This window comes from Anomaloglossus baeobatrachus, chromosome 3 (genome assembly GCF_048569485.1).
Source record: "Anomaloglossus baeobatrachus isolate aAnoBae1 chromosome 3, aAnoBae1.hap1, whole genome shotgun sequence".
Taxonomy (NCBI): Eukaryota; Metazoa; Chordata; class Amphibia; order Anura; family Aromobatidae; genus Anomaloglossus; species Anomaloglossus baeobatrachus.
Genome location: NC_134355.1, coordinates 394,107,874 through 394,123,905, shown reverse-complemented (window position 1 = coordinate 394,123,905; position 16,032 = coordinate 394,107,874). Strand labels below are relative to the sequence as shown.

At 47.0% G+C, this 16,032-nt stretch overlaps 1 protein-coding gene across 2 annotated transcripts in view; it reads left to right on the top strand.

The window, feature by feature from the left end:
* COL19A1 (collagen type XIX alpha 1 chain) overlaps nucleotides 1-16,032 on the top strand; it is a 1,307,565-nt gene that overhangs the window by 219,398 nt on the left and 1,072,135 nt on the right. For both annotated transcript variants that reach the window (XM_075340245.1, XM_075340246.1), the window contains exon 5: nucleotides 13,172-13,295. In XM_075340245.1, the coding sequence (XP_075196360.1) occupies nucleotides 13,172-13,295 (124 nt within the window). The remainder of the gene's footprint in view (nucleotides 1-13,171; nucleotides 13,296-16,032) is intronic.

Genomic DNA, 16,032 nt, shown 5'->3' with positions numbered 1-16,032 from the left:
TTTAGGTTATTTGGGTGGGAGAGCGGATGACCATGAACCCATCCGTTTTAATAAAAATGTTTACCGTTGTAACGTTAAAGTACCGTGCCTCCCGTAAGGAAAGAACTAAAATATACTTATGTTCAATGTTTACATGTTAATTTATCTTTTGCAGTTTGAAAAATAAAACCGGTGATGGACGGGCAGCCCGCGGACGGTCTGCATTTTTCCAAGGGGGAGTGTGACGCCCTGGACTAGCCAGGTAGTCACAGACATACCAACATACACCCCCCCACCCTAGACAGTTACAACAGTCAGACAAAAAAACCCTTGTTGCCTCCCTCCAGGGTCTGATGTCCACACCAGGTGGGGCGGAGCCAGGCGGTTGGCCCCACCCACCAAGGAGTTTACAGGCCTGGAGGCGGGAAAAGGAGAGAGATCAGTTTAGGAGGTAAAATTGAGAGGAGTAAAACGTCTGCGTGTGCCTGGGTAGGAGCCCAGGCACTGACAGCAAGGTTGGCAGATGGTGGTGGCCATCTGCAGGAGTTAGTGGAACTCTGCAGAGCCGTAAGGACCGGGGCTGGGTGGTGGCCCACCGGTACCGAACCGGGGAGCTGAGTGAAGCTAAGCACACACAGGCAGGGCCATCGGACCCCGACCAGGCTTGGAGCCGCCATCAATAGTCAGATCCGAGTGTGACAGGAACCCCAGGGGTTCCCCAACAACCAAGTTCCGACAGAAAGCAAAAGTCCACACCGTGAGGATATACAGCCACCGCCAGAGGCTAGAGATCCAAGGGCCAGCGCCTGCGGACAACACGGGCTCCTACGGCACCTATACGTCGGGGAGCGGACTACCGTTGGGAAGCCATCGAAGTCAACACAGTACATACAGGTGCAGGGAAAGACAGCCACCATCACCTGTCCGGGGAGAGACACTGCAGCAGGCTGCGGGACCCGTCCATCCAGCCGTTTGGTTTACCGGAGCCTTGGTGCATCTGTTGCTGAGTGAGTACACCAGTGCCATCCGGCACCGTGCCGCACTGTCCCTGCAACCCTGTGCCTCACCAACCCTGCCTCCCCGTCACACCACTGGGCCCCAAGACCACCAACCCCTTCCCACGGAGGCGGAAAACAACATCCCAGCTGCTCCCTACCATCGCTCCCGGGATCCCCGTCACCAGCAGCGGTGGTGCCCATCTTCACCACAACCCGTGGGTGGCGTCACGGACTAAATCCCCAAACAAACCACCCCCTTTTCACTCACGGGCGAGCAGCGCTGTACAGTCCAGTGTCTCCTGTGTCCTGCCAGTGTACCTGTTGGAGCCCTGTCTGTGTTCCTGTGTCTGCCCTGCCTAAGTCCTAGTACCATCCTGTTTGCGGCTCAATTCCTATCCTGCTGTCATTCAGATGTGCTCAGCTACCACAAGTCCCAGACACAGCCCTGAGAGTTGGATCTGGCGTCCACCAGCAGCTAAATCCAATGTCACCATCAGAGGCTCTGGTAAATACTCAGTAAATGCTTAGTTACGCACACCCAGGGTAAGCCCGGCTCCTCCTGTCATCAAGTGTGTCTACGCTAACTCACATGCTGACGTGCAACGAATTGGTATGGAGCATGATACACCTGTTAGTACAATTCCTTGTTTTTATTGCAATGTGCACACTGTAGATTCAGAATGAAGGCAGCAAAAATTATGAACAAATATGCATATTTATAGAAACAATTAGTAAAGAAATAGGAGAAAAAAAAATAGGGATTAATCCTTAGATTCCTCAAAGTACCCCCTTTTTACTCTTATGACAGCTTGACACACCCTTTGCATTTGTTCAAGCTATTTCATCAGAGTCACCTGGGATGCCTTCTGATGAACAGCTGTGTTTCATCAATAGTACATTTATGAAGTCACCAGCTTTCAAAAAGTGTCTGTGACCATCAGGTGTGTTTTGTAGAGACAGTGTCGTACACAGTTCCCTTCAGTGCAGAGCCCTCCTCCAGAATTGTCAGAAGCCAGAATATGGCAAGAACCACCCAACAAAGTGAAGACAAATTACAACCATCCTTACTTTAAGACATGAAGATCAGTCAATCTGGAAAATTACTGATAGTAAAAATTTACACATAAGGAAAAAAATGGTTGAAAAATGGATCTAGCTCAATCAATTGTTTCTGAAGATATAAAAAAAAAAATCACTGCAGTGTGAATAAGGCCTTAGGCCTTGTTCGCACGTACATGCTGAATATTCTGCAGCGATTTGACAGCACATGTGCGCTTCAAATCGCTGGAGAAACACAGAATAACGGATGCAGTTTTTCTGTAGAAAAAAAGCTGATTTCATGCGCTATGGCTGCTGCCCGCACCATAGACAGAGTGGGAGCTGCATCCAAAGCGCACGGAACAATTGACATGCTGCTTTTATGAATGTACAGACTTAGGTCAAAATTTTAGCATTCAAATCGCTGCTTTCAAAAAAGCAAAGTGCGCACGTCGTATCATGCACAATATACATAGATTGTGCAGGGAATGCAGGACGCATGCATTTACGCTGCAGTGCAATACGCAGCGTAAATGCATGCAATTATGCAACGTGCGCATGAGCCCTTAAGGCTACTTTACATGCTGCGACATCGCTAGCGATCTCATTAGCGATGTGAAATTCTAGATCGCAAGTGCCTGTCGAGATCGCACATGCGTAAAATGACCTATGTACGATCTCGAAAGATCGCACTTGGGCTCTAGAATTTCACATCGCTAATGAGATCGCTAGCGATGTCGCAGCATGTAAAGTAGCCTTTAGTCTTTGTGCACACGCTGCGTTTTTTTGACGCTGCGTTTTTGTGCGTTTTTGGCCGCTAAAAACGCACAAAAACGCACCTGCGTCGAAAAAACGCGGCAAAAAACGCACGCGTTTTGCCGCGATTTGGTGCGTTTTTTTGCTGCGTTTTGCTGCGTTTTTGCTCACTGCGTTTTTTATCAGTGAACAAAAAAAAAAAAGGTCTGATGTCATTTCCTTCTTCAATGTGTTCTTCATTCTCCATTAGTGTATGCAGAAGAGCAGACAGCTGCAGAACTACAAGGCTCAGCATCCTCGATCCAATAGTGTATGCAGGACAGCAGACAGCAGCTGTCGAACTACAAGGCTCAGCATCCTCCATCCAATAGTGTATGCAGGAGAGCAGACAGCAGCTGTCGAACTACAAGGCTCAGCATCCTCCTTCCAGGACTGTATGCAGGATTTCTTTGCCCCCCCCAAAAAAAAAAATGACGTGGGCTTCGCCATATTTTTGTATGCTAGCCGGGTACAGCAGGCAGGTACGGGCTGCCCCCAACCCCCAGCTGCCTATTTGTACCCGGCTGGGAACCAAAAATATAGGGAAGCCCTTTTTTTTAAAATTATTTCATGAATTTCATGAAATAATTTAAAAAAAAAAATGACGTGAGCTTCGCCCCATTTTTGAGTCCAGCCGGGTACAACTAGGCAGCTGGGGATTGGAATCCACAGTGCAGGGTGCCCATGCTTTCTGGGCACCCCCGCTGTGAATTGCAGTCCCGCAGCCACCCCAGAAAATGGCGCTTTCATAGAAGCGCCATCTTCTGGCGCTGTATCCAACTCTTCCGGCTGCCCTGATGCCGGGTGGCTAGCCAGGTAATAATGGAGTTAGGGCTAGCTGTATATTATCAGCTAGCCCTAAGGCCGAAATTCATGGTGTCACGCCAATATTAGACATGGCCACCATGAATTTCTAGTAAAGATAAAAAAAAACACAACACACAGAAAAATATTTTTATTAGAAATAAAACACAACACAATTAGTGACTCCATCTTTATTGAAATAAACCCCCCTCCGCAGTAATCCTGGGTCAGGGTCCCGCGCCGTCCAATCCAGATCCAATATCATCTGATCGGTTTGCTGGAAGGCAAAGCGATCAGATGATGTGTCAGGATCAAGTGCCTGAATCCCATCACACATCAGCTGAGTGTATAAACGCCGATTATACAATCAGCAGATGCATCAGTAGAAAAAAAAAAAAATAATACTCACTTATGTGCTGAATTACCGGCAGCTCCCGGAGCGATGGGGCGGGAGTCTGATCCCCTCCGATCGCTGCAGCAGCTGCCGGTAATCAGGGATGAAGTCTCCTGACGCATCCGCTGATACCGGCCGGGCGCCCGCGTCAGCCCGAGACTCGATCAGCTGATGCGTCAGGTGACTGCATCAGGTGATCCATCGCCAGGTCCTGCAAGCAAGGTCCTGCCCCGGGGAGACTGCACACAGCCGGAGCGGGAGCGGCGATACCGTGACAGGAGCTGGGAGCGGGCATGGCACCGCGAGGCTGCAGACAGGTGAGTATAACTTTTTTTTTTTTTATTCTACTGTTAACTTTTGTTTTCGCAGCCGCTTCCACCTCCTGCCTGTACATGGCGCCGCACGGCAGCATACATGCACAGGACGGGAGATGGACGCGGCGGTGACGGTACCGGGAGGATTCATGCTTCTGTCTATACTGACAGAAGGAATCCTCTTCCTGTACACGTCACTTTACTACCCACCTCCTGCGCTTATAGCTGCGTTTTTGGTCTTAGAAACGCACCAAAACGCAGCTATTTGCGTTTCTCATTGCGTCTTTCAACATCCCATTGAACTCAATGGATGAAAAGCGCAGTGAAAAACGCGGGAATAATTGACATGCTGCGTTTTTGTGGTCACCACAAAAACGCAGCTGAAAAAAAAACGCTGTGTGGGGACAGCAAAAATGAAAACTCATAGACTTTGCTGGGGAAGCAAAGTCATGCAGTTTTGAGGCCAAAAACGCACCCGAAAAACGCGCAAAAACGCCGAGAAAAACGCACCGTGTGCACATAGCCTTAGGGTGTCTTTCTATAGCTCTGTACAAAACACTAGCTGTAGGAGCCAAAGTATGAGACAATACAGCTGTATAATCAATCAAACTGTTAAGTAGTCCTTATCTGTTGGATAAACACAACTTTTGTGGTGCCTTCTTTGTTCATGATGGTAATTGTTTTTATGCTTATTTTTCATGTTTTTGTTTCTCTCTTGTATGTGACTCCCATGTGGTATTATGCAGTGCTTGCTTTCTTAATAATTGCTGAAAGATTGGAAAAGAAAAAATAAGCTTTCGGACAATCCAGTAAGTGCTTTATATAGGGAGGAAATGGACTAGCTTTATGGAGGCTTGGAAAAAAGATTAATCTCTCTGTTAACTCAGCAGCTCTGTTGACAGGCTCCTGTTTTAGAGAGTGACTATTTACAGTATTTCCTGTACTATTTATAGTCTTAATGATATGCCGCATAGTTGTCTCTCAGATCACTTTCCTAGGAATGTGGGCAGAAATGTGTTAGGTGTTTATGACAGTGAGAAGTTGAGAAGTATTTTTCCGCAAACATTTAATATTTCAGCCAGTTTCTAAAAATGCAACACATCCAACCTCTAAGTTTTATTCCCAGAGTATGATAATTCATAGACCAACGGGGAGAAAACTGATTGCATTGATGCTGGGCTTTAACGTCACCTCTGCTTTCCATAGAGTAAGACGCACCAAGTGTAAATTTCCTTCCTTTTAACCCCTTCACGACCATGGACGGAAAGATCCGTCCTTGTGCCCTGGGCCTTAAAGACCAAGGACGGATCTTTCCGTCATGGCGGAATCGCGGCACCGGAGCCTCCGGTGACTGCGATCGGTTAACATAAACCGCAGATTCGGGGAGGAGGGGACCTGTACCTGACCTCAGGAGGGGTGGTGCCTCCTCCCCGGACCTACGGAGGCTGTGATTGGCTGACGAACGCCGCTCAACCAATCACAGCCACTGTAATGTTCCAGCCATTTAAAATGACTGAAACATTGAAATCCAGCCCTGGCCAGTGCAGCTGTAGCACAGCACTGGCCATTGGCTGGAGCTGGGTGACCTCACTGGATCACCCTCCCCCAGCTCCACTGCTCTCATTGGAGAGATCGGCCTTGTGACCGATTTCTCCAATCACAGTGGACCTGTTGCCGGTGACCGCCCCCATCAGCTTCCCTTGTCCCTGCAGCACGCCAGCACACTGAGCACAGTGAGTGTACACAGTGCAATGGCAGGGCGACAAGCTCCGGTCCCATGCTGTTATGAGACCGGAGCATGGGACCCGGAAGTTGCCGCGCTGCCATTGCACTGTACGAAAAGCGTCCCGATCTGCCGCCGCCGCTGCCCACCGCGATCTGCCACCTGTCTCCCCGATCTCCTGCCCGCACCCTCACCCCCACACCTCCCGATCCGCTGCCGCCGCAGCCCTCCATCTGCCACAGTGCCACCGTTCCCCCAATCTGCTGCCCGGCCCCTCACCTCCGTGCAGCAGATCGGAGGGAGCGGTGGCACTATGACAGATGGAGGAGGACAGGGATCGTGCACCCTGTCCTCCTCCATCTGTCATAGTGCCACCGCTCCCTCCGATCTGCTGCCCGGCCCCTCCCCCTCGTGATCGGTGCTCGCCCCCTCCCCTCCCCTCCGTGATGTGCTGCTCGCCCCCTCCCCTCCCCTCCGTGATGTGCTGCTCACCCCCTCCCCTCCCCTCCCCTCCGTGATGTGCTGCTCGCCCCCTCCCCTCCATGATGTGCTGCTCGCCCCCTCCCCTCCCCTCCGTGATGTGCTGCTCGCCCCCTCCCCTCCGTGATGTGCTGCTCGCCCCCTCCCCTCCCCTCCGTGATGTGCTGCTCGCCCCCTCCCCTCCGTGATGTGCTGCTCACCCCCTCCCCTCCGTGATGTGCTGCTCGCCCCCTCCCCTCCATGATGTGCTGCTCGCCCCCTCCCCTCCGTGATGTGCTGCACGCTCCCCCCCACCTCTCACCCACGTGGTCAGCTACCCGCCCCCTCCCCTGTCACCGCCGTGATGTGCGCCCCCTCCCCTGTCACCGCCGTGATGTGCGCTCCCTCCCCTGTCACCGCCGTGATGTGCGCTCCCTCCCCTGTCACCGCCGTGATGTGCGCTCCCTCCCCTGTCACTGCCGTGATGTGCGCTCCCTCCCCTGTGACCGCCGTGATGTGCGCTCCCTCCCCTGTCACCGCCGTGATGTGCGCTCCCTCCCCTGTCACCGCCGTGATGTGCGCTCCCTCCCCTGTCACCGCCGTGATGTGCGCTCCCTCCCCTGTCACCGCCGTGATGTGCGCTCCCTCCCCTGTCACCGCCGTGATGTGCGCTCCCTCCCCTGTCACCGCCGTGATGTGCGCTCCCTCCCCTGTCACCGCCGTGATGTGCGCTCCCTCCCCTGTCACCGCCGTGATGTGCGCTCCCTCCCGTCACCGCCGTGATGTGCGCTCTCTCCCCTGTCACCGCCGTGATCTGTGCTCCCTCCCCTGTCACCCCCGTGATGTGCGCTCCCTCCCCTGTCACCCCCGTGATGTGCGCTCCCTCCCCTGTCACCCCCGTGATGTGCGCTCCCTCCCCTGTCACCCCCGTGATGTGCGCTCCCTCCCGTCACCCCCGTGATGTGCGCTCCCTCCCCTGTCACCCCCGTGATGTGCGCTCCCTCCCCTGTCACCCCCGTGAGGTGCGCTCCCTCCCCTGTCACCGCCGTGAGGTGCGCTCCCTCCCCTGTCACCGCCGTGATGTGCGCTCCCTCCCCTGTCACCGCCGTGATGTGCGCTCTCCCCTGTCACCGCCGTGATGTGCGCTCCCTCCCCTGTCACCGCCGTGATGTGCGCTCCCTCCCCTGTCACCGCCGTGATGTGCGCTCCCTCCCCTGTCACCGCCGTGATGTGCTCCCTCCCCTGTCACCCCCGTGATCTACTGTCCACTCTCCCTCCACCTCTCACCCCCGTGATCTGCGCTCTGCTCACTTGTCTCCCCCGTGATCTGCGCTCTCTCACCTCTCACCCCCGTGATCTGTGCTCCCTCACCTGTCACCCCGTGATCTGCTGTCCGCTCTCCCTCACCTCTCACCCCCGTGATCTGTGCTCTGCTCACCTGTCTCCTCCGTGATCTGCGCTGCGCTCCCTCCCCCACCTCTCACCCTCCCCGATCTGCTGCCTCCTTCATCTCCTGTGATCCAGCTGCCTAGATCCATCCTGTAGGGTAACTATCCCCAATCTCACCTCCCACTCCCCTTCCCACCCATCCCCCCCACCCGCCCCCTCCCCCCATCCTCTGCCGCTCCTGCATCCACTGCGCCCTCTCCCATCCGCCCCCACCCTATCCCAGCCGCCGTCTCACAATCACAGATGCTCCCTTTATATGCCGCTGCCCCCCCATCTGCTGCCGCCCCATCTGCCTCCCCCCCCCATCTTCCGCTGTTTTTTTTTTTCTATGCCATGGGGGTCTAGTTTCCAAAATGGGGTCACATGTGGGGGAGCTCCACTGTTTCGGCACCTCAGGGGGTCTCCAAACAGCATGGAATACGCTAATTATCCCAGACAATTTTGCGTTTGAAACGTCAAATGACGCTCCTTGCCTTCCGAGCCCTGCTGTGCGCCCAAACATTTGAGTTCCACCACATATGAGGTATCTGCGTACTCAGGAGAAATTGCACGATACATTTTATGGTGCAATTTTTCCTGATACCCTTGTGAAAAAAAAGCTACCTGGTTGAAGTAACAATTTTGTGGTAAAAAAGTTTTTTTTTATTTTCACGGCTCAACTCTATTCACTTTTGTGAAGCCCCCAGAGGCACAAAGTGCTCAATAAACATCTAGATAAATTCCATGAGGGGTCTAGTTTCCAAAATGGGGTCACATGTGGGGGAGCTCCACTGTTTCGGCACCTCAGGGGGTCTCCAAACGCAACATGGAATACGCTAATTATCCCAGACAATTTTGCGTTTGAAACGTCAAATGACGCTCCTTGCCTTCCGAGCCCTGCTGTGCGCCCAAACATTTTATTTCCACCACATATGAGGTGTCTGTGTACTCAGGAGAAATTGCACAATACATTTTATGGTGCAATTGTTCCTAATACCATTGTGAAAAAAAAGCTACCTGGTTGAAGTAACAATTTTGTGGTAAAAAATTTTTTTTTTATTTTCACAGCTCAACTCTATTAACTTTTGTGAAGCCCCCAGAGGCTCAAAGTGCTCAATAAACATCTAGATAAATTCCATGAGGGGTCTAGTTTCCAAAATGGGGTCACATGTGGGGGAGCTCCACTGTTTCGGCACCTCAGGGGCTCTCCAAACGCAACATAGTGCGGCTAACGATTCCAGCTAATTTTCTGTTCAAAAAAGTCAAATGGCGCTCCTTCCCTTCCGAGTCCTGCCGTGCGCCCAAACAGTGGTTTTTCGCCACATATGAGGTATCTGCGTGTTCAGTAGAAATTCCCAACAAATTTTGGTGGTTCATTTAATCCTGCTACCCTTGTGAATATGCAATATTTGAGGCTAAATTAACATTTTTGTTGCAAAAAGTAAAATGTTCATTTTTTCCTTCCACATTGCTTTAGTTACTGTGAAGCACCTGAAGGGTTAATAACCTTCTTGAATGTGGTTTTTAGTAGCCTGACGGGTGCCGTTTTTGGAATGGTGTCACGTTTGGGTGTTCTGTGTCATGTAGACCTTTCAAAATTGCTTCAAATGTGATGTGGTCCCTAAAAAAAGTGGCTTTGTAAATTTTGTTGTAAAAATGAAAAATTGCTCATAAACTTTGAACCCCTATAACTTCCTTAAATTTTTTTTTTTTTTTCCCAAAATTGTTCTGATGTAAAATAGACATGTGGGAAATGTTATTTATTAATTATTTTGTGTCATATGTCTCGTTGGTTTTAGAGCATAAAAATTCAAAGTTTGAAAATTACAAAATTTTCAAAATTTTCGCGAAATTTCCGTTTTTTTCACAAAGAAATGCAAAAAATATCGGCCTAAATTTACCACTAACATGAAGCCCAATATGTCACGAAAAAACAATCTCAGAATCACCGGGATCCGCTGAAGCGTTCCAGAGTTATAACCTCATAAAGTGACACTGGTCAGAATTGCAAAAAATGGCCTGGTCTTTAGGGTCAAAATAGGCTTGGGGCTGAAGGGGTTAATAGAGTTGGTGCATCATGGGCTCTGTGCTATATGCTGGCATAGATTTTTGCTTTAATACATATCAAAAAGTATCAATAATCTATATTAAATCCCACCTCCCACGAAGCCAACTGACTTTTTAGAAGACTGGCGCAATATCAAAAAAGTCATTAACATTCTTGCACAAGCTTGGCTTGCAGAAAAATTTGTGACTTTCTTACTCTGGCTTATATACGTTGATAATTTCCATTCACAATATTTAAATGTATAGATAATGGTTATTAATCCCTTCACCCCTGACCGATTTTCCGTTTTTTTGTGAGGTTTATTTTGCTTCCATTCTTTCGAGAGCCATAACTTTTTTATTTTTGTGTCATATGAGGGCTTGTTTTTTGCGGGACGAGTTGTACTTTTAAATAAGTTTTACCATATAGTATACTGAAAACTGGCAAAACATTGTAAGTGTGGAAAAATTGCAAAAAAAGAGTGATTGCATGATTGTTTTGAGGATATTTTATTCACCGTGTTGACTGTATTGTAAAAGTGACGTGTCAGTGTGATGCCTCGGGTCGGTATGAATTCATAGACACCAAACATGTATAGCTTTACTTTTATTTAAGGGGTTAAAATAAATTCTAAAGTTTATCCAAAAAAAGTGGCACATTTTTTGCGCCATTTTCCGTGCCCTGTACCATTTTAATTTTTCGGGATCTATGTCTCAGTGAAAGCTTATTTTTTGCAACTCAAGTTGACATTTCTAATGGCACTAGTTTTTCGCAGATGCTACATTTTGTTTGCCAGTTATTGCATTTTGCGCAAAATATGCGGTGACCAAAAAACGTATTTTTGGCATGTGTAATTTTTTTTGCTGCTATCCTGTTTACTGATCATATTAATTGTTTTTATATTTTCATAGATCAGGCATTTCTGAACGCGGCAATACCAAATGTGTGTTCATTTTTTATTTTATTAACCCTTTAATTTTTAATGGAGTGAATGGGGGATAATTTCAACTTTTAGGTTTTTTAATTTTCTTAAATTTTTTAAAACTTTTTTTTTACTTTTTTTATTTACTTGTCCCACTAGGGGACTATAAGGATCAGCAGTCTAATCACTCATTCATTTCTGTTGCTCACAACTACACAGCTGTGATCACCAGAAATACTCACCTCTTGTTACAGACAGCACTTGGCTGGGTGAAACAGGAAGTGAGTCATGTGTGCTACCATGGCAAGATCAGCTCATAATGGTCATGTCACGGCGCCGCCGATGGAGTCGGTTAAGTGAACATTTACCGCGGCGGGGATTTAAAATTCACGGTCATGTTTTGCCTGTGAAATTTAAAGGATTAACAGGCACAAGTGGACTGCAGATCCACCCGTAGATGCAAGGCACACATGTCAGCTGTTCAAATCAGTTGACATGTGTGCGGATCACCGCTGGCTGCCTGCAGCAGCCGCAGATGATTACAGCTGTATGGCTAAGGGAGTAACGTTATGGCCCACGGTCGTTAAGGGATTAATATGTAATAATATTGAAACAATATAATGAGTAAGAATAGATAGAAGATTTCCCTTTAGTATCTAGAAAGTGATATCTCTTGAAGGTAACATACTGCTCCAGGGAAGAGGGAATTTCCCTGCAGTAATGGTACCTTTTATTGGTGCTACTCCAGACAACCTCAATCAGTTCATGATCTACTCCAGTATTTCGTGGAGAGAGCCGGAGGTCACTCTATCAGTCTATCAGAACCTCATTCTGACTCTCATAGATTTGCATTGAGAGATTGTGACATAACTTCTGACTTCCACCAGTCAAAAGTTGCGATCACAAGATTGTGCTGCAAGACCAGAGCTCTGCCGATAAAAGATGAGAACGCTGGAGGATGAGTATAAGACCAGGGGCAGGGGTCTTAGATCAAAAGCAACACTCCAGCAACGAAAAAGACAACGCCTGAGTGGTGCTTTAAAGTAGAGACACTTCAGTCCTACCCAGAGAAGTGGTCAAAACTAGGCTAGGATGTCCACTTTTTGGGCTCCTTTCCAATTCACAACACTCCTAAACATATTGATTTTTATTTTTTTTTTAAATCTGACAATTTTAAGCAAATTTGAAATCTTAGGCAACCACCTATACATTTGTCTAGCTACATTTTATAATATCCAGAACACTTCTCTTAAAATAGGTAATGAGCACTCATGGCACATTTTTATGAACATATTTGAAAGTTGTAGCAAACACACACAATTTCACCATACAAGGGTTCAACCATAAAATCACACATTAAAAAAAAGAAACAAAAACCCCCCCCAAAAAGATCATGAAATGAAAGAATTGCCATGCTTTTGCAGTAAAGTGACAGTGGAAAAGTCAGCTACAGTATCTGTGGAGCCCTAACATGATGATTCAGAGGAAGACAAAAACCCTATTTTGACACAGTCAAGTTATAAATGACCTCTTGTGAAAGTCAAAGGTTAATAAAGGTAAAACCTGGTGACACGAAGATATGACGGAAGAAATAAAAATTAATTGTCAGACATTGGAAATACCCGAGCGACATCTTTTAAATAATTAGGTACTATTCTTGCCAACAACCCTCTCTTATATAATTAGTGCAAATTATGGTATTATAAATAAATGTAGGCCATTAAATCTTAAAATGATGTCAAGTGATTAAAATGAAAGGGTTCCCATTTGCTTGCCATGTAATTCCCCCCCGAATTCTGGTATTTTATTTACCTCTCTAAAATCTAGTATTATTTTTCATACTAATTAATTGACATATTGCAAAATATAAATAAAGCTCTCCTGTAATGCATTCCTTTGTATCACAATTTGTACCAGGTGGGTGAAACAGTAATTACTCTTGCGGGCTGTGCACGACCGTCCTGGGCTATGCCCATATTACAACCAGTTTTTCGTTCCAGTGCATTTAAACTATAAAAATAAGAGTATTTACAAATATTTTCCTCATTTGCTCTATATATGGCTACTATATACAGGTTAAAAGGATTCGGTATTACAGGCAAGTCTTCCTTTTAGCTTCAGGGTGAATTTTATTCTCAGACGGTAGCTTATTTCTTAAATTACAGAGTAAATGAAGCAGATTGAACTGTTTAATATCATCATGTTAATATATGAATACATAAACATTGCACATTATGTTAATGTTTACAATTTTCAAATTTTCTTTGCAGACTAGTATTTTCCTCTGGACTTCCTGAAGAATATTCAATAACTGCTCTTTTCCGTGTACGGCGTAGCACAAAAAAGGAGCGTTGGATTTTGTGGAAAACCTTGACCCATAGAGGTAGTCCACAGGTAGGATTATTAACTTTTTTCGCCTTATTCTCATTGTAAACAAGAGTATGATTATAGAATTAATTGTGATTGTTTTTAAATATATACATACAGATTTTATTTGTTTTATTCATTTTCATTTAATTGTATTTACATTGGATCTAAATCATTAAGATTATTGATTTTTTAGCTATTTTTGATGATGGGGTGTGTTGGAGTCAGCTGCTTCTGACTATACTGGCTAGAGTAAGATTTCTGGCATAAGGAACGCCATAGTTTGTCATGAACTAGAGAAGCTGTGACATCCCAACCCAGTCATGCCCCAGCTCCAACAATTTTGAGAAATTGGCTTAGCAACTCAGAGATTTCTAAGAACTTTAAGGCCCCGTCACACTAAGCAACATCGCTAGCAACATCACTGCTAACGAACAACTTTTGTGACGTTGCTAGCGATGTTGCTGTGTGTGACATCCAGCAACAACCTGGCCCCTGCTGTGAGGTCGTTGGTTGTTGCTGAATGTCCTGGGCCATTTTTTAGTTGTTGCTGTCCCGCTGTGAAGCACACATCGCTGTGTGTGACAGCGAGACAGCAACAACTAAATGTGCAGGAGCAGGAGCCGGCTTCTGCGGAGGCTGGTAACCAATGTAAACATCGGGTAACCAAGAAGCCCTGTCCTTGGTTACCCGATATTTACCTTTGTTACCATCCTCCTCCGCTCTCACTGTCAGTGCCGGCTCCTGCTCTGTGCACATGTAGCTGCAGGACACATCGGGTTAATTAACCCGATGTGTGCTGTAACTAGGAGAGCAGGGAGCCAGCGCTAAGCAGTGTGCGCTGCTCCCTGCTCTGTGCACATGCAGGTGCAGCACACATCGGGTAATTAACCCGATGTGTGCTGTAGCTAGGAGAGCAAGGAGCCAGCGCTAAGCATTGTGCGCTGCTCCCTGCTCTGTGCACATTTAGCTGCAGCACACATCGGGTAATTAACCCGATGTGTGCTGTACTAGGAGAGCAGGGAGCCAGCGCTCAGTGTGCGCTGCTCCCTGCTCTCTGCACGTGTAGCTGCGTGAGCTGGTAACCAAGGTAAATATCGGGTTGGTTTCCCGATATTTACCTTAGTTACCAAGCGCAGCATCTTCCACGCTGCGCTGGGGGCTGGTCACTGGTTGCTGGTGAGCTCACCAGCAACTCGTGTAGCGACGCTCCAGCGATCCCTGCCAGGTCAGGTTGCTGGTGGGATCGCTGGAGCGTCGCAGTGTGACATCTCACCAGCAACCTCCTAGCAACTTACCAGCGATCCCTATCGTTGTTGGGATCGCTGGTAAGTTGCTTAGTGTGACTGGACCTTTAGACTAGAATTCCTTTGAAGAGTTGGGGCCATTGTTTATAAATACTATTGTCACAATTGTCTCCCTGCAGGTCATGATCAGTGACACCCTTTGGACTGGAGCATCTCATCTGGCTCTCTTCATTTAAATTGGTTTTCATTTCTCTTGACACTAAAGTGGTTGAGTGCCAGTTTTGCTATTCCTGCTTTTCCAAAGCAGCTCCTTGCTGGGTTATCAGCTGCACTTACTAAGTAGTCACACCCTTCAGCTTTAAGTAGTGGTGTATCCCAGCAATCCCTACTGAAGTTACAGTCATTTGTGTCTTTGCCACCTTTGAGGAAGGTTCTGCAACTCAAGTTCCTGTACTCAGTCAATATCTTTTTGGTTGTTAATTTTCCCCCTGTTTGTCTTTACTTTCCTGGTGGGTTGTTAGTGCAGCAGTTAGGTCTAGTGAAGCCCGCCTAACCCTCACTAGTCAGGGTTACTATAGGGTCTTCATAGGATACCAGTTTCTGTTCAGCAACAGTTGCGGAGACTGTATATGGACTGGTGAGAAGAGTAGGGACAGCTGTAGGTGTGTTTAGGAGGTGCCCACCTACCCCTCACTAGTTCCAGTACCTCCCATTGTTTTTGTGTCCATGGTGCCCCACTTTTTCTTGTGTTTTTTGTTGTGCATCAGATGCACATAGGTCTGAATGCACCTCACCACGCTTGCTACAATCGTGACAAGTGTGACAACTGCTTCATCAAATCAATTAAATAGGCATCAACAGGCTTTCCATTTTTCCATAAGCTCTTTTTGAATTATCAATATATTTGCTTAAATAATTATCCCTATCATATAAAGTCATAATAATTTGTTACATAGTTACATAATTACTTAAGTTCAAAAAAGACCTAGGTCCATCTAGTTCAACTTTCCTCCTTGGGATTTATAGTAATCCAATCTTTGGAGCTCTCACTATTCAAGAGAATAAAGTGACCACAGAATGAATTTGGGCCCAACTCCTACACATCTTCTCAACAAATTTCTAAAGTAAAATACTTTTAAAATTCACAACATTTTTGTGCAGCTTGAAGTTGTGCAAAGGTTTTTCAACCTTTGTCAATTTCATGCCAGCCCCAGCCATATCTGTGGAAGTGGTTGGAACATAAGCAGAACATGGCAGCAAATCCACACAGCAGGATGTTAAACTCACTGCTGTATAGGTGGGTTGATGCTTTGCAGAAGATAGTAGAGGAACCACGGGTGGTAGAGCAGTGATGAAGCCTCTAGGAACTCTACAGATTTTTGATAATGGGGTGGTTCCTGGTGGAATATTCTCTATTAACAGTATTTAGGTTGACTTTAATGGACGGTGGCATTAATAATTCTTACGTTTAAGATAGCACTATTGTAATTAATAACTCAAAGTCTGTGTATTTCATG